Below are 24,619 nucleotides of genomic sequence, written 5' to 3' on the forward strand. Positions count from 1 at the left end.
GTAATGATAAGCCACAGGGACAAAAGGAGAATGTCAGTCAGATAAAGAATAAAGAATGAAAGAGCAGTAGAGATTGTCTCAGGATTGTTACCGATCTGTTCTGCTGCACTCCATCTCTTTACAGCGCTCTTCTCTGTTCCTATTCTCTCGTTCTCTTCATCATTCACAGACACGCGTTTTTACCTCTACTCTGAAATCAAAAGTAAAGCCTGTCATTCTGCGTTTCTGAAGCTCCTCTCAGGCCGGTCCTGACTTGATGTGTGTAATTTCATCGTGGGGCCTGCGAGCGCCCAGGAAGTTTCATATAGCAACAAAGACCCGATTCACTGTTATTATCCCTGTGTCACTGCAGCCTGTGTCTGAGAGTGTGTGAGTTCTCCGGGTGCCGTGGGGTCTCTGGGTTTACCTGCGTATCAGGTAACATAGCAGGCCCACGCCGAGAGAGCAGGAGTGTGTGCAGCTCTCAGATCTGAGGCTCAGGTTCAGCAGAGCTGGGCTAATCTGAACTCAGCACCCGTTATTTAGGAGATTTCACCTCTTCCTTCTGAAAGGAGACTGTATCCGAGCGCAGATCTCCACCGAGGCCTGCGTTTGTAACAGGACACCAGCGGAAAGCTAATCTTCAGCAGCCGAATGAACCTTAAAGCTGGGTTTTAGTTTTTAGTGAAATTGAAGTAGTGAAATGTTCAGTGTGATTTGTTAGAGGCCGGATTTTAGAACGTTATTTGAATCTGGAAGCATTTTAAAAAGTCAGAAACTCACGGCAGTGCTTTGCTGTCATTCAAAAAATTAACACAGATTTGTGCTCAGCTTCCACGCTTTGAATTTTGCGATTAAAATAATGTAGTTTACGACGAGAGCAGCAAAGTATATAAACTCCCCATGCACTGCCCTAGAGGGCGATACTGAGAGAGAGAAATCATTCCTAGTTTCAGTGACAAACTATAGATTCACTGGTGTATCAGGGAAAGCAAGACATGCTGAACGAAGGGTTAATGTTGGTACACACACACACACACACACACACACAGGCCTTTACAGCTCTGTATAACTCCAGTGATGATCCTTTTATGGGGTGTAATGCACTGGAGGTTACTGACCTGTCTTTCTCTCTGGGTCTCGTTCTGTCTGTGTGTGTGTGTGTGTGTGTGTGTGTGTGTGTGTTCTTCCTCTGTCCAGGTGGATAAAGTTTGAGGAGAAGGTGGAGAAAGGTGGCGAGAGGTGGAGTAAACCCCATGTGGCCACACTCTCACTGCACTCGCTTTTTGAGCTGAAGACCTGCATCGAGAAGGGCACCATTTTACTCGACATGGAGGCCAGCTCCCTGCAGCAGATCGTTGGTAAAAACTACAGCTACCAGCAGCACCTGCTTAAAGAGACAAACACACAGTCACTCATCTCACTATGTGTGTGTGTGTGTGTGTGTGTGTGTGTGTGTTGATGCCAAAAGAGATCAAAATAATCCCAAATATCCCATAAATTATTAATTAAACTCTTTGTGACTCTCAGAAATGATCACTGACAGTCAGATAGAGACAGGGCTGCTGAAGCCTGACCTGAAGGAGAAGGTCATGTACACACTGCTGCGTAAACACCGTCACCAGACCAAGAAATCCAACCTGCGCTCACTGGCCGACATCGGCAAAACTGTGTCCAGCGCAAGTCGGCTGTTTTCCAACCAGGAGAACGGTAACGGCAGTTTACTGTTTTATTAAAATACACTAACTCTTATTAAATCAATCTCTCTCTCTCTCTCTCTCTCTCTCTCTCTCTCTCTCTCTCTCTTTTCTCTTCTCTTTATTTTCTTGCAGTTTTCATTCTCCCACATTTCACCTTCTGTAGCCTGTGAGTGTCGGTGCTTGTGGTTTATATTTATATAAATTATACATATTGGGCTGCTATAAATTTGAATCTTAATGAATCTAAAAAACGAAAATTAGAGCGAGCAAAGCTTTGTGACACCTGCTGTTTGTGAAGAGAATCACAGCCTTGAAATATCTGCTGCCGATATTTTTCCACCAATAAAAAGGAAACTTGTCTAAATCGGCCTTCACAGTAATGGTTTTTACAAATGTAAAGAACCTAAATTATAAAAAGGTTTATCTCTAGGAAATGTCCTAGGAAAATCTATCTTGTGCAAAAATTATTTTACTAAAGCGTCACCTGGGTCAAATGACCAGTGCTCAGTGATTCTAGTGTTAAATTTGATGTTGTATTTCCCTTCCTTGCTCTTGCACTTACTTACATTTGTATAGGGACATTACTCACATGTATAGGGACATGTTATAATGTAAAAAATATTACGTAATATTGCTTTAATAGCATTATAATGAACATGAGTATAATTACTGTGAGTATATTTAATACAACTGGTCTCTGAGGTGTAGTTGAGTCATGTGTGTCTGATCTGTGAACTCTGCCCTGGGACTTCCCTGATTTACATATTTTGTGTCTTGTTCACTACATATGTAAATGTCTTTTTACCGACAGACTCGCTAGGCGAGGTGTGTTTTGTTCGTGTGTGAAGGACTAAACTTAAATAAACAAAAGGGCTTTGACTGCCGTGTTCATGATTTAAACGTTCAGAGTGAGAATGTGTTGGTATTCTCTGAGTCTATGGGGCTCTGGTTTAAGATCTGACCCGCTGTTAGAAAAGAGAATCACAGCCTTGGAGTATATGTGAGCTGAGGCCTGTGTTTCTGTAACTCTCAGAGATGAGGAAATGTTCTTTTTCTAAAGTGACTGAAGGAAGCTTTAGTGCTAAATCAGCGGTTTAGAGCCTGTTATTCTGTAAAACTTTTCTGCATTCTGGTCTAAGCTGATCTTATTCTCTTCTGCTTTTTCTCTTCCCTTTTTTCCTCCCGTGTCGTGGCATGTTTCCTCTCTCTCTCTCTCTCTCTCTCTCTCTCTCTGTTTGTTTGTTTGTGTGTGTGTGTCTATGACATGAAAGTACGTAGTCCTCTTGACAACCCTGTGCCTTGCTTTGCCACCTTTGAAACTGAGGAGCAGATACAGATGCAGAGAAGCAACAGCATGGGCCTGCTCTGTAAGTCGGGAAGCGTGGGTGACGTGAAATGAGCAGTAGAAGCAGATCTAACAACAGAGGCTTTCATTGATTCATTATCTGTAACCCTTATCCAGTTCAGGGTCGTGGTGTGTCCAGAGCCTACCTGGAATCACTGGGCGCAAGGCGGGAATACACCCTGGAGGGGGCGCCAGTCCTTCACAGGGCAACACAGACACACACACACTCACACCTACGGACACTTTTGAGTCGCCAATCTACCTACCAACGTATGTTTTTTGGAGGAAACCCACACGGACACTAGGAGAACACACCAACTCCTCACAGACAGTCACCTGGAGCGGGAATCGAACCCACAACCTCCAGGCCCCTGGAGCTGTGTGACTGCGACACTACCTGCTGCGCCACCGTGCCGCCCACAACAGAGGCTTGTTAGTGTAAAATAAAGACATTTTTCCACCAGGGAGTATCCCGGTTCTAGAAGAACTCTACTTTAACAGAACTGACCCACATCATGCCTGATATTCAGAGAAGTGTTTGAACAGGGGATAAAGGGACTGTTAGATACAGTAATTATATTAATGAACAAGCTACACTCGTACATTTCACAGGCTTACATTTGGAGCAGCCTCGAATTATCTGAGATTTATATTTATTTATATATTAATGGCAACATCAACAACAAATAAAGCTAAAAATTAACCTTCTAAAAATTTGTTACAAGGACAAGGTCTGTCTTAATAATATTTATACTTTAATTTTACGTAATGATTTATTTTTAAAAGCTGACTTTGACCCGTGTCTCACCTGCGCAGGTAGTCCCACCACAGCCCACCGCAACCTGACCTCCAGCAGCCTGACTGACCTCTCAGACAAACCAGAGAAAGACCAGGTACCAAGTGTGCTCATGTTGTTTATGTGTGTGTGCGTGTGTGTGTGTGAGAGAGAGAGAGAGAAAGGCAAAGAAAGATACAGAGAAAGATTGTGGTTGTGTAGGTAATTTATGAATTCACAGAAAGCAGGGAGGAACATAAACACACACACATACACACACACACACACACACACACATACACACACCTCTTTGTGCTGTCTCATGCTTAGATATTAAATAACACAAATTACTTTCTGTCACACCCATGAAACTGTGCTGAAACACTTAAGCACATACAACACTTTTTCTTGGTCTCACACACACACACACACATATACATTTACATACAGTGAAGTAGACAGGCAGTATGGAGTCTGTTCCACCTTAAGTAATCCATCCATCCATTATCTGTAACCGCTTATCCAATTTAGGGTCGCGGGGGGTCCAGAGCCTACCTGGAATCATCGGGCGCAAGGCGGGAATACACCCTGGAGGGGACGCCAGTCCTTCACAGGGCAACACAGACACACACACATTCACTCACACACACACTCACACCTACGGACACTTTCGAGTCGCCAATCCACCTGCAACGTGTGTTTTTGGACTGTGGGAGGAAACCGGAGCACCCGGAGGAAACCCACGCGGACACGGGGAGAACACACCAACTCCTCACAGACAGTCACCCGGAGCGGGAATCGAACCCACAACCTCCAGGCCCCCTGGAGCTGTGTGACTGCGACACTACCTGCTGCGCCACCGTGCCGCCCACCTTAAGTAATGTAACAGCAAAAATAAATCAGTGTTGCCCACCTATGGAGCAGGAATAGAGCAACATCCTCATCTCTGTTCATGCTTTTCAACATTCTGAGTCTCTCCAAGGTCCAAACACCTCCAGAGAGAGAGAGAGAGAGACACTTAGTTTGCTTCTCATTTACGGAGCCAGTGGAGAGCAGCAGATGGTAACAAAAAATGCGACCAGCGCCGGCTGTGGATGAACTGCCCTGTACATTGTTCGCCCTTCCTGAAGCAACCCACCTTTTCCTCACGGTCCTGGTGCTGAGGATGGACATGCTGAGCTCCACACTGACAGTGACCCGAGGACTGAACCCTGGACCCCTCAAGTTCACGCCATCGCCACCCCACCCTGTCTCTTATGGATGAGAGCTTGTTGTGTATTTCAAGCAAATTTTGTTGCTGGGTTTTCAATGGCACCCCCTCGCCTCCCCTTTGTAAACCCAGCTTGGGGCAAATACAAGAAGTGTATGTGTCTCTCCTCTGCGAGTTGTGGGTTATGTCCGAGTCGTCATGTCCGTCATGTGAACAGTGCGGCTACTGTGTAAAATCACACCTCTGGAGTCATTAAACCGATAACCCGCGACACGCATCAACCTTCGTCCTAAAGCCACAGTTAAACATTCACACACAAGGCCTTTCTCTCTCTGTGTGTGTGTGTATATGTGTTTATGTGTGTTTCCTTGTGCTTTGAGAAAGTTTCGGAGTGTGTACTCGTCCTCCTCTGGCAGCGCTACTGAAACTCAGCCCTTATCTGCCTTTCCAGACGAGCAAACAAAGTGAATCACTGCCTGACCTCTAAGAGTCCACAACTCCCCTCATCAACTTATCGAGGGTCTCTGCCTGTTTCATATGTGGCCAAGCTTCAGTAGCATACAGTGAGTCTTATCAGCGAGCCCTGATAATGCCTCCTCACAGGTTATGCGCTGTGTTTTGCATTAGAGTGTTTGTTTAACCTGAAATCCTGCGTGAGTCAGAAAGTCACAGTGTTTGAAGCCAAAATGATGGAGAATATACCCTCAGACTGTTTGATGTCATGAATGCACTGGACTAATTAAAGTTTCGCTAGGAATTCACCGCTGATAAATCCCTTGTGTGCTTCATGGTGTAAGTCTAGGTTTCGTTTTTAAAGCTTGAAACATGCTCCACTGAAGTGGTTATGAAGTGGTGGAGCAAATTGGCACTACAGAGGTGAACGTTTTCCATACTCCAGAACCCCCACCCCCCACCCCCCACCTCGGTACATTCACTGACTTAATGAGAAAACACTGAGAGAGTGTGTTGGGACAGAGAAAACACCAGGATCTGGATCACGTCTCCTGGGTTCATCACGGCTGTTATAGATGTTATAGATATGTTCATATTTGTAGCTTAACCTCCCTCCTGTGTTAGCTTTCCGTTACCATCTCTTATGTTAATGGGTCAGTTTTGACTCATGTCTTAAATCAGCCATAAGACCCCCTAAAAACTATTAATTATCAACCAATTTGTTTCTTACCTCTTGTTTGCCTTGTTTTTCTTCTTTATCCATGAAAGAATTTGTTTTAACTGTTCATTGTTGCAGACTGTAAACTGGAGATGTACACTCTACAAAACACACACTCTAAACTGACTGGGCCTTACATGTCTGGACATGTCTGTCTTTCCTTGTTTTGGGAAACAGACAAAGATAGAAGCCCCTAACTCAAGCTCAAGTGGTTGTAGGAGGAGCTAGCTATTGGTGTACAGTGTGTTTATGATTCCACTTGTTTTTGCCATAAGTTTAATAAGAGCATTTTATAATGTAGTTTAAAAAATCTTGTATTATTTTGTTGAAATAGAAGTTCCTGACAAAGTCAAAAGGTCTTGATGCAATTAACATCTTTATGGAGGACTTTAAAACCTAAAAAAGTATCGGTCCAGACCCTAACGCGAGAGGAAGGTTAAACGGACACTAGATGCGAAAAGTAAAGATAAGTTGCTGATAAGTTGTTAAACATACACCCTTCTCTTCCTGTGTCTCTGCAGCTGAATAATAAGTTCATGAAGAAGATCCCTCGGGACGCGGAGGCCTCTAATGTTTTGGTAGGTGAGGTGGACTTCCTGGACTCTCCCTTCGTGGCGTTTGTTCGGCTGCAGCAGGCCGTGATGCTGGGAGGACTCACAGAAGTCCCTGTACCGACACGGTAAACACCAGCAGCATACAGGAGGGTCTCAGCTAGCGTCTGGGGTTTGGCTGAAGTCTGCAGAGTCAGGGCTGTTTTATTGCAGCTGCTGAGCCAAGAATCATACACTGTACACTTTAGTGTGTGTCACTGTGTGCTGATCTTATCAGGTGTAATATATAACAGGTGCATAATGTAGTTCTACCTTTTTCCTTCCTCATATATATATATATATATATAACTCTCCCTGAATAAAAACTTAACAGGCAAACCTCACTGAAACCACTAACTACATCTGTTTTAAGTGCTGTAAATTCACACCTGTAAAAAGAGCTCACACAGCAGCGTTTGAAGGGAAATGTTAAACTATCCGGTGATTATTCACAGTGGAAAGTTTAGAAGTCAGAAAGGCGAGCCGCGGCTGATAAACCCCCGGACGAGTTTGAACACATGGGTTCAGTTCACTGAAGGCGGAAAACTCCGGAGTTTAATGATTAGACGTGTTTCTCTTTCCGACGACCCGCGATTAAGTCGTGACCTCAAGCTCACAGTGAAATGTTTGCTTATGGGAGCTGCTGAGGTTGAGAAGGATGCTGCATTTGTGTGTTATGTACATGTCTTACAGTATATAATAGTGTGATTGAAGCTTTTTTTGTGCTCTTTTAAAGGTTTTTATTTGTCCTCCTGGGACCTAAAGGAAAAGGCCGATCGTATCATGAGATCGGAAGAGCCATCGCTACTCTGATGTCAGACGAGGTGGGTCCATGTCTGTGTGATTTGTGACAGAAATGGTGTCATACAGTTGTAGATAGTATGTGTGTGAATGTGTGTTTTATTGGACTGATTGATGAAATGTCTTAGGAAAGGTCATGGAGATGCTAAAGGATAAAGAAAAGCCTTCTGAGAACACGTCCACTTTAGCTCAGTGTGAGGCTGCCAGTTAACCAACACACACTCAGACCTACCCAAGTTCATCCTTCTCTGTAATGCTGTCTGTTGACTAGGGGTGTGCCATATTGTATCTTTATATTTATATATATCGATAATATCATATATATATCATCATGTTTTTTTAAGCGATAAAAAAAATCAGTATCGTGATAACCGTCATATTCTGACTTGTTTGCATAATGACTCAGGACAGTAAATATTCTGTGTTTGTTTTGTTATTTACTGTGGAGCTTTAAGGTTACTTTTTGTATAATTATTCTCTTTTGTGCACTTTTGTGGTAGATTTTTTCTTTTATACAAAATCAGAATCTTGGTAAATTACAGGGGGTCCTCGACTTATGACGTTGATCCGTTCCTACGTCGCGTCGTAAACCGATTTTCGATGTAAGTCAGAACATACAACGATTTTTGGTGTAAGTCAGAACATATAAATAACATACTGTAAGCACTTATCCTATCCTAACACCTATCCTCCTCGGTCCCGAGCCGCGTAACCGTGTATTCTTCCGCCGCGCCGCGCACACCAAACACGAAATTCGCGTTACGACATTTACGACGCAAAACCACTTAAGTCGAAACAAGGCTTTATACAGTAAATGGGAGATGTGTCGTAACCACGAAACACCGTAACCCGAGGACCTCCTGTACTGTTGTTTACAAATTAAGCAGATGTTTACGAATTTCTTTTGTCACTTCTTTATATTTGAATATTTGAAACTGTTACATTTGTAGTAAACTAAAACAACATTTTAATAAATAAAAACATTTAATGTTATTAATATATATTAAGTATATTTAATTTAATATGATTAATATTAGTATAACATTTATTTTGTTGCATTAGTGTGTTCTTAAAATTAATACATTTTATTTTTTATTTATCTTATCGCCAAAAATATCGTGATATTGTTTTAAGGCCATATCGCCCACCCCTACTGTTGACATTGAGTTTCTTGTATTTTCTGTAAGCACTTAGACATCTGCATCACTGTGAACTGTGCTGTACCTCAGGTGTTCCATGACATTGCCTACAAGGCCAAGGATCGAGGCGACCTCTTGGCCGGGATTGAGGAGTTCCTGGACGAGGTCATAGTGCTGCCCCCGGGAGAGTGGGACCCTGACATCCGGATCGAACCCCCCAAATCAGTTCCATCTGCTGACAAACGGTACAGAGCACCTCAGAGTACTCCCATTATCCAGAGTTAAGAGATGAAGTTAATAATACGGTTGTTTATTAATCGTTTACTATTGTATGTGCAGTAAGAACAACCTGGCCGGCGGGGGCGGGGGCGGGGGTGGAGGAGATGGTTTCAAGATGAACGGAGACACTCCTCATGACGGCGGAGCCGGAGGAGGAGGTGGAGGCCACCAAGTAGGCGATGAGCTTAAGTTCACAGGCAGGTGAGAGATAAAGCTAACACACAGACCAATGTCTCAATCACACACACACATTCTGACCATAAGCTAACACTAGTTCTGCTGTTAATGTCGTCGTCCCCCACCAGGTTTTGCGGGGGTCTTGTTCTGGACATTAAGCGGAAGTTGCCCTTTTTCGCGAGTGATTTTTACGACGCCCTGAACATCCAGTCTTTGTCAGCCATCTTGTTTATTTACCTGGGCACCGTCACCAACGCCATTACCTTTGGGGGACTCCTGGGAGACGCCACAGAGAACATGCAGGTACCACACACAGTGTGTGTGTGTGTGTCGTCACAGATTCAAGCACCCACACATGTAGGCTCACTGCTTTGTAACAGTTGGTGTAACAGTAAAGATGTGAGGCGCAGGAGATGGTGGAGTCCACTGTTCTTATGTGAGAAAAGAGGCGCTGACTAATGATGACTTGTGATGTTTAATGGCTGTGACTTTCAGGTCTGTGGACTCTATCTGTGTGTGTGTGTGTTTCTGGAGTTCTGTGTTACAGATGTGGTGTCACAGATGTGTTATAGTGGTGGAGGCTCATTCATGAGAAGCCATGCAGTGTGTATGAAACTCGATCAGGACCTCCAGTCGCTTCTGAGTTTTTTTAGCCCTGAGGGAACGTCTGGTGTGTGATTCCTGGAGACATGAATCATAGGCTTTTTAGTAACTGATCAGGGATCAGTGTGATTCTCCATAAGAGGGATTACAGCATGACAGCACATGAAATATTCATGATCATTGTCCATTGTGTTCAGTACACCAGGAATATATGTGCACTATGTACTGAACCCACTGTGGCCCATCTGTCAGGACCTGGTTTATTACCACACGCCTGTTCCTCTGCTGTCCATTCTCAACCCTGCAGTGTGTGCTGTAGTGACTGGGTATTGATATGCTTTAGTGGCACTACTATTATTGAGTGGTGTTAATATGAGCTCATCCTTTTTTTAAAATATATTTTCAGAATTTTTGGGCCATTTTTTAGGACTTTCTCATTGTTTCAAAAGAGGTTTTAAATGACATAAAAATGATGAAAAACTAAAGTTGAGACAGCAGTAATTTACCACACTGCCACAGTGTTAGTGTTACTGTGTGTGTGTGTGTACAGTCCTGTCAGTGAGTGAGGGGGGATTTGGTGTGTATTAATAGTAGGTTTGTGTGTGTGTGTGCTGTATGTAGCCAAGTGCTGGTTCATATTTAGATCTACAGGTGCTGTATGTAGCTCAAGCTAAGGAGGATCAGCTTCACTTCAAATAGATTCGGATTACCACACACACACACACACTCACACTCACGCACGCTCTCTCTCTCCTAGTCTCTATGGTCCTGTATATTTCCTCACACACTGTGTAGAGGTCTGTTCCCCAGGGGGCTGAGCTCATCCAACTCATTCACTCAGGTGTTTTGCGAGTGACAGAAACACAGGTTCCGGACAGGTTCCAGATCTGGAGACTGGTTTTCGAAAGAAAACACTCTAATGCAGGCTGAAGTGTGTTGTGTCAGAGACCCAGTGAGATTTATATTAGCGGTGGTGTGATTCACGTGTTTACACTGAGCACATGTCTGAGCTTCATTATGTCGACTGTGGCCATGCTACCGATGGAAAGGAATATTCAAATAAACCAGAAGCACTTTTTAAATTCTGGTGGTAACATCATTTAAGTAAGAATTCAAGTAAGAAAATCAGAGGGTGGCAGGTAGTGTCTCTGTCACACAGCTGCAGGGTCCTGGGGTTGTGGGTTCAAGCCCCACTCCCGGTGACTGTCAGTGAGGAGTTTGGTGTGTTCTCCCTGTGTTTGCGTGGGTCTCCTCCATGTGTTTCAGTTTCCTCCTAGGGTACGTTAACATTGGTAGGTGGATTGGCGACTCAAAAGTGACCGTTGGTGCGAGTGTGTGAGTGAATGTGTGAGTGAGTGTCACCCTGGGAAAGACGGGGGATCCCACCTTGCACTCAGTGATTTCAGGTAGACTCCGGACCCACCGCGACCCTGAACTGGATAAGGGTTACAGACAATGAGTGAATGAATAAAAAACGAAAATCAGAAAAACTAATGATAGAACAGAGGAGCGTAAAAGTCTTAATGTTTATAATTTTAGTAGATGATCTGTAGTTTATAAACGATGCTGATGTCTGTTCGTGTGTGTGTGTGTGTGTGTGTGTGTGTGTAGGGTGTGTTGGAGAGCTTTGTGGGGACGGCGTTAACGGGGGCAGTTTTCTGTTTGTTGGCTGGTCAGCCCCTCACCATCCTCAGTAGCACAGGACCTGTCCTCGTCTTCGAACGTCTGCTCTTCAACTTCAGCAAGTGAGGAGGACATACACACACATACATACACACACACTCCTGATTTCAGTTAGACAAGGACTATCTCTCTCTCTCTCTCTCTCTCTCTCTCTCTCTCTCTCTCTCACTCACTCCCTTAGTCCCTCACTGTGTCTCTCTTTCTCTGGTTTGTGTGTGTGTCTGCCAGACTCTCTCTCTCAGGTTTCAAGTGAGTGAGTGTGTGTTTGTGTGTGTGTTCCATTATGAATAATTGAGACACATTTCATGTATGTCTCCAACACATCAGGACATTAACTGCATGCTCCCTGAATTGTGATGTATTATTATAAATTGATTATTAAAACTGTGTTTGTTAAATTTTTTATGCCCAAAACTTTGTGTCTGGAGTCGTAACAGCTCTGCGCTATTGTCAAAGGCTCTGGGAAGTTCCTCATTGTGAACAGTGGGAGACTGTGGGAGACTAAGGGAAACTATGGAAGACTGTGGGACAGTGTGAGAGACCGTAGAATGCTGAGGGAGACCTTGAGGGACTGTGGGAGACTGAGGGAGACTGTGAGAGACTGTTGGAGCCTCTGGGAGACTGAGGGAGCCCTTGGGAGACTGAGGGAGACTGTAGGAAACTATGGAAGACTAGGAAACTGTGGTACAGTATGGGAGACTGTAGGAGACTGTGAGAGACTGTGGGACAATATGGGAGCCTGTAGCAAACTGTGGGAGACTGGGAGACTGAGGGAGCCTGTGAGAGACTGAGGGAGCCTCTAAGAGACTGAGGGAGCCTTTGGGAGACTGAGGGAGCATTTTGGGAGACTGAGGGAGACTGTAGGAGACTGTGGGACTGTATGGAAGACTGTAGGAGACTGTGGGACAGTTTGGGAGACTGTAGGAAACTGTGGGACAGTATGGGAGACTAGGAGACTGTGGGACAGTATGGGAGACTGTAGGAAACTGTGGGAGACTGTGGGGCAGTATGGGAGACTGTGGGACAGTATGGGAGACTGTAGGAAACTGTGGGACAGTGTGGGAGACTGTAGGAGACTGTGAGAGACTGTGGGACAATATGGGAGCCTGTAGGAAACTGTGGGAGACTATGGGACTGAGGGAGCCTGTGAGAGACTGAGGGAGCCTCTAAGAGACTGAGGGAGCTTTTGGGAGACTGAGGGAGACTGTAGGAAACTATGGGAGACTGTAAGAAACTGTGGGACAGTATGGGAGACTGTAGGAAACTGTGGGAGACTGTGGGACTGAGGGAGCCTGTGAGAGACTGAGGGAGCCTCTAAGCGACTGAGGAAGATTCTGGGAGACTGTGATTATCTGATTAGTGATGGTTGTGGTCGTGTCCCCGTGTGTTGCAGAGATAACGCTTTCGACTACCTGGAGTTCCGGCTGTGGATCGGCCTGTGGTCCGGGTTCCTGTGCCTGGTTCTGGTGGCCACGGACGCCAGTTTCCTTGTGCAGTATTTCACTCGCTTCACAGAGGAAGGTTTCTCCGCCCTCATCAGCTTCATCTTCATCTACGACGCCTTTAAGAAGATGCTGAAGCTTGCTCACTACAACCCCATTCACTACTACTACGACAGAGACCTGGTCACACAGTACAGCTGCCGCTGCTTCCCTCCAGAAGGTACGTGTGTGTGTGCGTGTGTGTGTCTGTGTTGGGGAGTCTTGTTTAAGCCCAAAAGTGAGAAACGGTGTGTAAGGCTCGTGGCCGAATGTGAAATGTTATGAGCAGAATCACCGGGCAGTCGCTGACCACTGCCTCAACAACCGCTGAGTTGTGCTGTGTTTTAAAAATGTGGTGTTTTTTTGTGTTGTGTACAACAGGCAACAGTTCTGTCCTGGATGAAAAAATTGAAGCACTGCTCAACAGCACAGGACAGGTTTGTAATGGGTCGAATATCATAACACCTCCCTCTTCATCATAAATGATTACTACATAACTTTTTAATAATTCATAAAACATAACAAATGCTTTAACGGTTAGTTGCGTTGTTACATGGAATAACAACTGCTTTAACGTGAATTCTAATTTGTAATGTATGTGTGTGTGTGTGTGTGTGTCTGTGTGTGTATGCGTTCCTCAAGAAGCACTGGAATGCCACCTGGTCGTCCCTGACCCTGTCCGAGTGTAAGGAGTGGGGGGGCGTATTGAAGGGCGACGCTTGTGGCTTTGTCCCCGACATCACACTCATGTCCTTCATCCTTTTCCTGGGAACATACACCTGCTCCATGGGCTTAAAGAAGTTTAAAACTAGCAGGTTCTTCCCTACAATTGTGGGTAAACACACACACACACACTCTTTAAAACTAGTACACCCTATTACTGCAATATTTACTTAATCATTTGTTGAGGTACAGGAATGTGCAATAGTCTTAGGCAGCTATAGTATTTATCTTCTCAGCAAGTGTGGTGCCTGTATGAAATTATATATAATTATAATAAACACAAAAGCATAAACAAAGTATTTTTTCTTTAAAAATAGAAGAAGAAGCTGTTCTGTGAGCGAGTGTGAGGAACCAAGTGTGTTTCCAGATGTTCTTCTTGATCGTATGAATTTGTTAAATCAGCAGCACACTTGATTTAACATAGTGAAATATTTATTAGGGCTGTCTGTGAGGAGTGTGGTGTGTTCTCTCTGTGTCTGCGTGGGTTTCCTCCGGGTGACTGTCTGTGAGGAGTGTGGTGTGTTCTCTCTGTGTCTGCGTAGGTTTCCTCCAGGTGACTGTCTGTGAGGAGTGTGGTGTGTTCTCCCTGTGTCTGCGTGGGTTTCCTCCGGTTGACTGTCTGTGAGGAGTGTGGTGTGTTCTCTCTGTGTCTGTGTGGGTTTCCTCCGGTTGACTGTCTGTGAGGAGTGTGGTGTGTTCTCCCTGTGTCTGCGTGGGTTTCCTCCGGGTGACTGTCTGTGAGGAGTGTGGTGTGTTCTCTCTGTGTCTGCGTGGGTTTCCTCCGGGTGACTGTCTGTGAGGAGTGTGGTGTGTTCTCTCTGTGTCTGCGTGGGTTTCCTCTGGGTGACTGTCTGTGAGGAGTGTGGTGTGTTCTCTTTGTGTCTGCGTGGGTTTCCTCCGGGTGACTGTCTGTGAGGAGTGTGGTGTGTTCTCTTTGTGTCTGCGTGGGTTTTCTCCGGGTGACTGTCTCTGCAGCCTGTGAGAACAGATACTGAGTGAGTGTAGTTCAAATATGAGTTAACTGCAAACACACACACACAAACACAGGTCTGAAAGGTTCCTGTCTTTGCTGCTCACTCTTGGTGCTTTGGCAGTGGAAAATATCCATCACTAAATCCTGCCAAAAATCTGTGATTAAGCTCCACGCTCATTAAAATCTCATAAATCTCAATTTGTCTTGAGCCTCGTTTAGTTCCTGATCCTCAGCGGTGCGTCTGTGGAGTGGAAACCACAGCGAACTGACTGATGGAATAACGTTAAAGATATTTTACATTGTGAACACTTTAACATTGAACAGTTTACTCCCTGATGTAGAAAACCTCTGATGTGTAAAGTACAGACGGACACTCGGACGCAGTAAATAAAGATTTAGACTTTTATTACTGCGTCCGGTGCCAGGAGCAGTGCAGCACACAGCTGTGTGTGTGTTTGTGTGTGTGTGTGTGTGGGGAGGGACTATATGAGCTCTGTATTTATTTTCCAGGGATGCAGATATGTTCCTATAGATTTTTGATTGATGTGGATGTTTAAAATGTTTAGTTTGATCCAAAAGTCACATACTAAAGAGAATCGCTGATTGATTGATTGATTGATTGATTGCAGGTTCGTAAACTGATCAGTGACTTTGCCATCATTCTGGCCATTCTGATCTTCTGTGGGATCGATGCGCTGGTTGGAGTCGACACACCAAAGCTGCTTGTGCCAAGTGAATTTAAGGTGAGGTTTGTGTGTGTGATATAAAAGTGAATAAGATTAATTTTAATTTTACACAATAACCTCTCTGTTCCTGCTGCTTATCATGAAGGTAATGACACCTGAACCTTACACACACACACACACACACACACACATGCAGTGCATCAAGTGACCCTGTGATCATGGAAGCTTAAATCCTACTTCATTTCACTACTTCATTTCACACACACACACACACACACACACACACACAGGGAGGAAGATCCTGAGAAATGACGCAACACACACATATACCACACACACACACACCATGTCTCAGCTCTGAGACAGCGCTCACACACTTTTACTTCCTCTGAATCAAGACATAAACAAAACTAGACCAGACCTGTTTATTTCCATTTGCCTCAGACCGAGCTGCTCTTTTTATTTCTCATGTCTCTGAACGTGGTCCTGAATGAAATGTGTGTGTGTGTGTGTGTGTTTCTAATCCTCAGCCCACCAGTCCACACCGCGGCTGGTTTGTGGCCCCTTTCGGAGGAAACCCATGGTGGGTTTATTTGGCCTCCTTGCTCCCTGCCCTCCTCGTCACCATCCTCATCTTCATGGATCAACAAATCACTGCCGTCATTGTCAACAGGAAGGAACACAAACTCAAGGTGTGTGTGTGAGACAGAGATTGCAAAGGGTAACATTTGGCCTGTTCTCTGTCTCTCTCTCTCTCTCTCTCTCTCTCTCTCTGTCCCTCTCTATAACTCTTAAAAAAAATCAGATTTTATTAAAAAGAGTTCTCGCTGTGTGTGTGTGTGTGTGTGTGTGTGTGTGTTGAGTACAGAAAGGAGCGGGTTATCACCTGGACCTGTTCTGGGTGGCTGTACTGTTGGTGCTGTGTTCGTTTATGGGTCTTCCCTGGTACGTCGCTGCTACCGTGATCTCCATCGCTCACATCGACTCCCTCAAAATGGAGACGGAGACGTCGGCTCCAGGGGAGCAGCCCAAATTCCTCGGAGTCAGGTACGGAAAGGAAAGCCAGAGGGAGTAGAGGAGAAGGGAGGAACAGCATTCGCTTTCTATCTGTCAACTGGAGTGTAACGAACTGCTGGGGTTTGATTAGAAAACGATGAGCACTAGGTGTTCCCCAACTGACGGCGCTGGAGCAGTTACACTTTACTCAAAGTTTCTGTGTAATCCTCATCAGTTTAATTCAGCCTCTATCTCACTGTCTCCAGGGAGCAGAGAGTAACTGGAGTGTGCGTCTTCCTCTTGACCGGCCTGTCTGTCTTTATGGCACCAATTTTGAAGGTAAGATTCCACTGCTTTGTAGCTGGGGGACTTATTATGGAGGGCACTGCCCCATTTGTGTCAATGGTTGCATCCGAAATCGCATACTTCCATAATGAACAGTACGCAAAAGCAGTACGCAAGAATGACTAGGGTGTCCGAATACATCCTCTGATGACTTCAGTGGGAGAAATTTTGGAGTATGCATCCCCAGCACACTGTCCTATCCCATGATTCCACTGGAGCTGCAGCGCTTAGAAAAATGGTGGAAAAGGGGGGGGGGGTGGCTTTTTACAAGCGTATGATAGAACAACAAACATTTTTAAAAATAAGTAATTTATGAGTAGGCGGCACGGTGGCGCAGCAGGTAGTGTCGCAGTCACACAGCTCCAGGGGCCTGGAGGTTGTGGGTTCAATTCCCGCTCCGGGTGACTGTCTGTGAGGAGTGTGGTGTGTTCTCCCTGTGTCCGCGTGGGTTTCCTCCGGGTGACTGTCTGTGAGGAGTGTGGTGTGTTCTCCCTGTGTCTGTGTGGGTTTCCCCCTGGTGACTGTCTGTGAGGAGTGTGGTGTGTTCTCCCTGTGTCTGAGTGGGTTTCCCCCTGGTGACTGTCTGTGAGGAGTGTGGTGTGTTCTCCCTGTGTCGGCGTGGGTTTCCTCCGGGTGCCCTGGTTTCCTCCCACAGTCACGTTGGTAGGTGGATTGGTGACTCAAAAGTGTCCGTAGGTGTGAGTGTGTGTGTCTGTGTCTGTGTTGCCCTGTGAAGGACTGGTGCCCCCTCCAGGGTGTATTGTGCCCAATGATTCCAGGTAGACTCTGGACCCACCGCGACCCTGAACTGGATAAGGGTTACAGATAATGAATGAATGAATGAATGAATAATTTATGAGTAACTGTGGAAAACCACAACCCTATTTTGCTTGTTGTTTTAAGTGGTATTAATGTCATTTTAACAGTTGATATAAGTGAAGGCTATCAATAAATTCCTCATAGAGCGTCTTCTCCAAGCTACTGCATGATGCTGTCTCAGTGTGGAGTTACAATCCATGGGGAAAGAGCCCCGTTAAGTTTAAAATTAAAACAATAGAGTTGGCGAACAGGAAGGACTGGCGCCCCCTCCAGGGTGTGTTCCTGGCATGCGCCCAATGATTCCGGGCAGACTCCAGACCCACAGTGACCCTGAACTGGATAAGCGCTTACAGATAATGAATGAATGAATGAGTTGGCAAACAGGGTTTTTAGCGACTAGTAAGACATTTGTCGTTGGTGGTGTGATGTTATTGGTCAAAGGAAGTCGGTAATATGGCGGATGTAGTGCGTCCGATGTTAAGTGGATACTGTACACTTGCGTACTGAAAGAGCGCTCTGCTTTAACGGTTGGGGAGTACACACTGGAACCAATTCAGTACGTACTGTTCAAGTACACGATTTCGGAGGCAGCTGATGAGCGTGTGATGTTCATGTGTATCTTTCAGGAATGCCCAGCAGTGCCCTAAAAGAAACAGGAATTAGATCTTTCTCTACGTCAGATTAGTCTCTCCAGACCAGCACCAACCTACTGCCCCCTAGTGGCCGCATAACAAGCTAAACAGCACGTGAATTGTTCATTGAATTCCTCAGTGGAAAATGTAGCTCTAAACACAGGCCAGGATCAGGATTAAGACACAGCATGAGTGCCAGACCTGAGGATGAGCTGTGGGATTTGCCGCACCTCATTACGACGTTCCCATAACCCCTGATCTTAAAAATGATTCAGCACAGTGTGTTCCACTTGCAGATCGAGGAGGCTTAGCACGGGTCGTGGAGGAGCTCCTGAGGTCATGTTTATTGAGGACTGTAACAGGGATTCAGGGTTAAATGTTGGAACTCTAATGGGGCTACATTACTTTAGAGTAATTTAGAGGCTTCGTCAGTGACGTTAGGATCGTATTTGAAAGATTGATCACATTTTTGTCTGTAATAAAAATGTCTAAGTAAATGAAACCTCCCACTGCTGAGCTTACGAAAGATGAAAACTGACCCCAGACCAGCCGTTGGACTTTGGTGGGCTTGGTAAACAGGGCTGTGGGGTTTTATCAGCTTTAACCTGATTGTGATTGGCTGAAAAGGCTGTGGTGTGGACAGTTATAGCTCAGTCTCAGCGTAATCAGTCAGGTTTATCTTATCTCAGACCCATGGACAGTGGAATAAACCTGGGTCAAATTTTAATCAACGCAGACGCCATGATGTGGCAAAACATTTTAGATTTGTGTTTTTATGTGTGTGTGTGTGTGTGTGTATGAAACCATTCTGTTTGGTGTGTGTGTGTGTGTGTGTAAAACAAGTACAGTGTAAGGTAGAGTGGCTTAGTGGATTTTTCTATTGCTCTTAGTGAAAAGTGTGCTTTTTCTGACACCCGTTATCTGCGGTAATGTTACTGAGACGTCCATGATGACATCAGAGGGTTGCCGTGATCAAATCATACATCATTAATAAATGCACTGTTCTTTGTTTCTGATTCTTTCTCCAGTTCATCCCCATGCCAGTGCTGTATGGAGTCTTCCTCTATATGGGAGTGGCCTCTCTGAACGGAGTCCAGGTGAGTCTCCGCCACTTACTCCAATAACCTCACTGTATAACCCCAGTAACACCACTGTATAACACAAATAACCCCACAGTATAACCCCAATAACACCACTGTATAACACAAATAACCCCACAGTATAACCCCAATAACACCACTGTATAACACAAATAACCCCACAGTATAACCCCAATAACACCACTGTATAACACAAATAACCCCACAGTATAACCCCAGTAACACCACTGTATAACACAAATAACCCCACAGTATAACCCCAATAACACCACTGTATAACACAAATAACCCCACAGTATAACCCCAATAACACCACTGTATAACACAAATAACCCCACAGTATAACCCCAATAACACCACTGTATAACACAAATAACCCCACAGTATAACCCCAATAACACCACTGTATAACACAAATAACCCCACAATATAACTCCAATAACACCACTGTATAACACAAATAACCCCACAGTATAAACCCTATAACACCATTGTGTAATCCCACTATATAACCCCCAGTAATCTCACTTTTTAAACCCACTATATAACACCAGTAACCCCACTTTATAACGCCAGTAACCCCACTTTTTAAACCCACTATATAACTCAAGTAACCCCACTTTATAACCCCAGTAACCCCACTTTATAACTCGAATAACCCCACTTTATTACCCCAGTAACCCCACTTTTTAAACCCACTATATAACTCCAATAATCCCACTTTATAACCCCAGTAACCTCACTTTATAACCCCACTATATAACTCCAGTAACCCCACTTTATAACCCCAGTAACCCCACTTTATAACTCGAATAACCCCACTTTATAACCCCAGTAACCCCACTTTTTAAACCCACTATATAACTCTATTATATAACCCCAGTAACCTCACTGTTTAACCCCACTGCCCCATACACCATTCACAGACTGTACACACTTATACTCAGCATTCACAGGTTTTATATGTGTGCAGTGTGAATAAACACCAAATGCACACTATCACACACATTTACACTGTAAAATCAGTATATATCAAGTCTATTAATATTAACTATATTCTACACAAGCCTCTTATATAAGCAGGTTTCATATATCTACCTCTGAACAGAGACATATCTTGTTATACTTGATAGAGTATGTTGTATACATTGTAATTGACATGTATATTCATATTCTTTGTGTTCATATTTATTGCACCCTTCTGTCTTTGAACTATGTTACTACTGGCACTTTGGGTAGACGCTAACTGCATTTTGTTGCCATCTATTTATGTATATTCTTAAAAAAATGACAGAGACATACACACATTCATAATTTTTATGTCATTGGTTTCAAAGACTTTCTTCTCGTTTCATATTTGTTGATATTTTATTTATTAAAATACAGTTCAGCAGAAATACACACTGCTAACAAAAGCAGATCTGTCACGTCTCAGAGCACTGGGTGTGGAATGTGTTTGTGTCAAGCCACATTGTGCTACATGTTTTCTAAAACCTCAAAAGTGTTGTAACCTCCAGTTATTGATGTGTTATATCTTCGTTTGTGTGTGTAGTTCATGGACCGTTTGCAGCTGTTTTTAATGCCAGCAAAACACCAGCCAGATCTCATCTACCTGAGACACGTCCCTCTTCGGCGAATTCACTTGTTCACCTTCGTACAGGTGTGTTCCAACTGTGTTTAATGTTTAGGATTTTTTTTAAAACTTTGAGAACCTGAGTCATTAAGGACATGATCTTATTTGCAGTGGCAGCCTGGTGAGAGGTAAGGGCTGCTTGAGAAAAATTTTGTTTTTTTTTTAGTTTGCTTAAGTGTGGGGCAGGTTTAGGACCAGTGCTTACTCACCCCTCAACATCCAGAGCTCTTCAGCAAGTCCACTTACCCCCGAGTGCTACCTGGACGCTGCAACCGAACTGTTACCTCTCTACTGTGTGTATTAACAAACTCTGTAAAATAACTGTACCCTGCCCTGAGACCTGTGTTTTTCTTTTACATCAGGTCCTATGTCTTGCTCTTCTGTGGATTCTGAAGTCCACTGTAGCTGCCATCATCTTCCCTGTCATGGTGAGGGTCCTCACTCTGTTTCTTAGACATTCTGTTTGGAAAACTTTGCACTCAAACACATCTCTGTTTCGCTCGCCTCAGATCTTGGCCCTGGTTGCAGTGAGGAAAGCGATGGATTACATTTTCACTCAGCACGACCTCGGTTACCTGGATGACGTCATGCCAGAGAAGGACAAGAAGAAGAAAGAGGACGAGAAGAAGAAGAAGAAGAAGAAAGGGAGCATAGACAGTGACATTAACTACGTAAGAAAATAATCTCTATGTATTCCGTGTGAAAGAAGCTTTACTTACTTTTTAATAAACAACAGTGGAAAGCAGTTTTTTAGAAAGATTTTCCCAAAACTCCATTTACAGTCAGACTTTCCGGCCAATGAGAATGTTCCCAGTATAAAGATCTCCATGGAGATGATGGAGGAGGAGCCGATGCTGGGGGACAAACCCTCAGAGAGTGAGTAATGGACCAGGATCTGGAGTTTGCTCCACGCTTTAACGCATGACAAGCTTCCAATCTCAGTGCCTTTAGAACCTTCTAAAATAGGGCTGCATAAAATACAGGAATTCCTTTTAATTTGAATCATAGCACTCCCTACACTTTTGGTTGGGTGTAGCAACCTTTCAGGCTGAACTACTACTACAGCATTGTAAATCAGGGCTACAATTCACAATATTCCTTGCTCAGTTTGATACATAAAAGCACATATGTAAATCAGTCAATTCTTTATAGTGTCCCAAGCTAATATTAGCCACAGGCTAACGTTTGTCATGAAGCAGTGATGTGATAGGATATAAATAAATAAACCTAAAGACGCTATATTGCTCCCTACACTTGCTGTAGTGTAATACAGTTTGTCATGGTGCCTTCATGTATCAGACGAACATTAGAAAGCACTTTTAATATCAAGTGACCACAAAATTTTATAAGCCACTGTCTAAGGGATTGTTAGCTAATGGTTGCAGCCCTATTTTCAAGAGCTATCACATGGTCTTGGGTCTCTCTCCAGCTGATTTTCTCACTCTTTTTTCCTTCAAATCTTAAAACTTGCAAATCGGCACCCAGTCTGCTTTATCTGCCCCAGCCCTGTTGTAGGGTGGACCCACTGCTAACTCGCTATGATGCTAATGCTAACGCTAATGCAGGGAACATTTACCAAGCTTGCAGAAGGTTTGCTTCACTGCTGTAGCTTAAACACACGCACATTTACCAAGGAATTTGCCAGTAATTATATGGGGATGGGTCCAGTGGGAATGTGTAATGAATTGGGTATATCCTGGGAATGTTTGCCTAGCAACCTACATTAGACACTGTCAAAAAACTGGTGGTACCATCAAGGATACATAATCAGTACCTTTAATCAGGGAACATATTTGTACCCTGTTCTATTATAATTGTAGATTTTAAAGTTGTGTTGATTTCATACAATCCATGACTTATGTTCTTTTATTTTACAGAGTTCTATAACAAAATAGATAACCCCCTCTCTTTCTGGTATAGAAAATATAATGAACCTTAATTTGACTTTAACACCAGTATTGTACCTCTACAAGTACATCACGTGGTTTGTACCTTTAGTGACCAATAATGTACCTGTACAATACCTTTTTTTCTGAGAGTGTACAGTGTCTGGGAAACTAAAGCCAACAGAAGCCATGCAGTGCAGCGTGGTCTGGAAAGTTAAATGTTTCTGTAACACCATGGTTTTTATGGATTTCGTGAGAGAGGAGTGTATTTTTGAACATTGTCCCACTCCTGGTGTGTATGGACATGTTCAACCTGGTAAACTACTGTTTGTGTGAATGACATAAATCCTGAACATTCCCAGTAAAGTTAGCCTGGTGAAATCCCTGGTTTTAAGCGTGAAAGGGCTGTTTTTTCTCTTCCTCGCTGTGTGGCCTGTGTTTTCACTGTGTGCACCTCTGTGTGCACTTTACAGGAAATAAACCCTCGTCGTTCCTCGCTCCGTACTGATGGACTGAATTTCTTTACTAAATCTGCATCCAGGTTAGTGCATGTGTGCGTGCCGCTTGCAGAAGAAGGTAAACTGTATGTCCAAAAGTTTGTAGACACCTCTTTAAACAAATTAATAACTGGAGACTGAATTTAAGCTTAATCCAATGTGGTACCAGGTGTGTTTTGTATGCAAAGAACAAAACTGACAATATATAGGGACACTCTAGAGCAGCTGTACATGAGCCTTGGGTCACCATGCCCAGTGTTAAGTGTTGGCTAGAGGCTTATAAACCGCTACAGAACCGGGCTGTAGAGAGATATCTTCATCCAGTATCTACAAGATGAGCTGAAGTTGAGATTTTGATCCGTAACCCAACGTCAGAGCCTGACCTCACTGATACAAACAGGGCTGAATGCCATCAAATATTCACAGCAGTATTCCTAAATCTATACTAAAGCCTTCCCCAAAGATTAGAGGCTGTTACTGCAGCAAACACACTCCAGATTTCAGGTTTCCACAAACTTTTGGTTGTAATTTAAATCAGAAATATTAAAAATTGTTGTAAGTATAATCATTAAAGTTTTTTTCCTCTGTGTGTGTGTGTGTGTGTGTGTGTGTGTGTGTGTGTGTGTGTGTGTGTGTGTGTGTGTTCATGGATCTTCTCTCACCTCTCAGTCAGGATCTGAACCCGTTTAAGAAGACCGTGGCTCAGATCAGGATCGATGTGGACAACAAAGACACCAAAGAGAACAGATTTTTCTGGAAAGCTCCGACTGATGAAACCTCTCTTTAAAAATCTCTACCGTTCCTTTAGAAACTAAAATATATTAAAAAAACAAAACAAAAAAAAACCCCATAAATTTAAACAAACCACAGAAACTAGCTCCGCTCAGATCAGATCAGATAAGGGTGTGTGGGAGGTAAATTTTTCTCAGCAGTCAGTGTTTGTGAATGTTTAATTATACACAGGCTACTACACTCCAGCTGGGCTCACACACTAAAGATAGGATCAGAAACTAGGAACATATTTAAAGCACTTCTCATAAACCCTTTCACATAACACTGATCAGCCACAAGAATAAAACTGCTGATAGAGGAAGTATATAACACTGATGGGCTGGATACAGCACCCCCTGTCGAGGGGAGAGCAGTATATCAGGCAGCAAATGAATATTTCTTGAAGCTGATGTTGGAACACTCCACAGACCTGAGTTCTGGAGGCTGACCAAAACATTATAACCATCACAGGGTGGCCCTCAGATCCTTACACTGACCATTTCCACTGCTTCATCAACTGTCTATTCACTGACTGCCTGATATCTGCACCCCCCTCAGCAGGGGGCGCTGTCCTGGATCGTTAGTGTTATTAACTTCACCTGGCAGTGGCTGATGAGTGTTTGTT

General features: G+C 44.0%; 1 protein-coding gene across 2 annotated transcripts in view; it reads left to right on the forward strand.

The window, feature by feature from the left end:
• Positions 1-24,013, forward strand: part of slc4a4b (solute carrier family 4 member 4b) — a 42,972-nt gene extending 18,959 nt beyond the window's left edge. Inside the window, exons 5-27 of one of the 2 annotated variants that reach the window (XM_066646494.1) lie at positions 1,180-1,340; positions 1,510-1,689; positions 3,841-3,917; positions 6,702-6,859; positions 7,507-7,594; positions 8,801-8,955; positions 9,050-9,190; positions 9,295-9,469; positions 11,381-11,514; positions 12,846-13,114; positions 13,315-13,370; positions 13,579-13,764; positions 15,259-15,372; positions 15,846-16,007; positions 16,184-16,362; positions 16,578-16,650; positions 19,136-19,204; positions 20,760-20,867; positions 21,203-21,268; positions 21,350-21,511; positions 21,623-21,716; positions 23,200-23,267; positions 23,893-24,013. In XM_066646494.1, coding sequence (XP_066502591.1) covers positions 1,180-1,340; positions 1,510-1,689; positions 3,841-3,917; positions 6,702-6,859; positions 7,507-7,594; positions 8,801-8,955; positions 9,050-9,190; positions 9,295-9,469; positions 11,381-11,514; positions 12,846-13,114; positions 13,315-13,370; positions 13,579-13,764; positions 15,259-15,372; positions 15,846-16,007; positions 16,184-16,362; positions 16,578-16,650; positions 19,136-19,204; positions 20,760-20,867; positions 21,203-21,268; positions 21,350-21,511; positions 21,623-21,716; positions 23,200-23,234 — 2,842 coding nt within the window. In that variant the 3' untranslated portion in view covers positions 23,235-23,267; positions 23,893-24,013. The remainder of the gene's footprint in view (positions 1-1,179; positions 1,341-1,509; positions 1,690-3,840; positions 3,918-6,701; positions 6,860-7,506; positions 7,595-8,800; positions 8,956-9,049; positions 9,191-9,294; positions 9,470-11,380; positions 11,515-12,845; positions 13,115-13,314; positions 13,371-13,578; positions 13,765-15,258; positions 15,373-15,845; positions 16,008-16,183; positions 16,363-16,577; positions 16,651-19,135; positions 19,205-20,759; positions 20,868-21,202; positions 21,269-21,349; positions 21,512-21,622; positions 21,717-23,199; positions 23,268-23,892) is intronic. The other variant, XM_066646495.1, reaches the window with a different exon arrangement.
• The last annotated feature ends 606 nt before the right edge of the window (positions 24,014-24,619 follow it).

Source organism: Hoplias malabaricus, chromosome 15 (assembly GCF_029633855.1).
Source record: "Hoplias malabaricus isolate fHopMal1 chromosome 15, fHopMal1.hap1, whole genome shotgun sequence".
Taxonomy (NCBI): domain Eukaryota; kingdom Metazoa; phylum Chordata; class Actinopteri; order Characiformes; family Erythrinidae; genus Hoplias; species Hoplias malabaricus.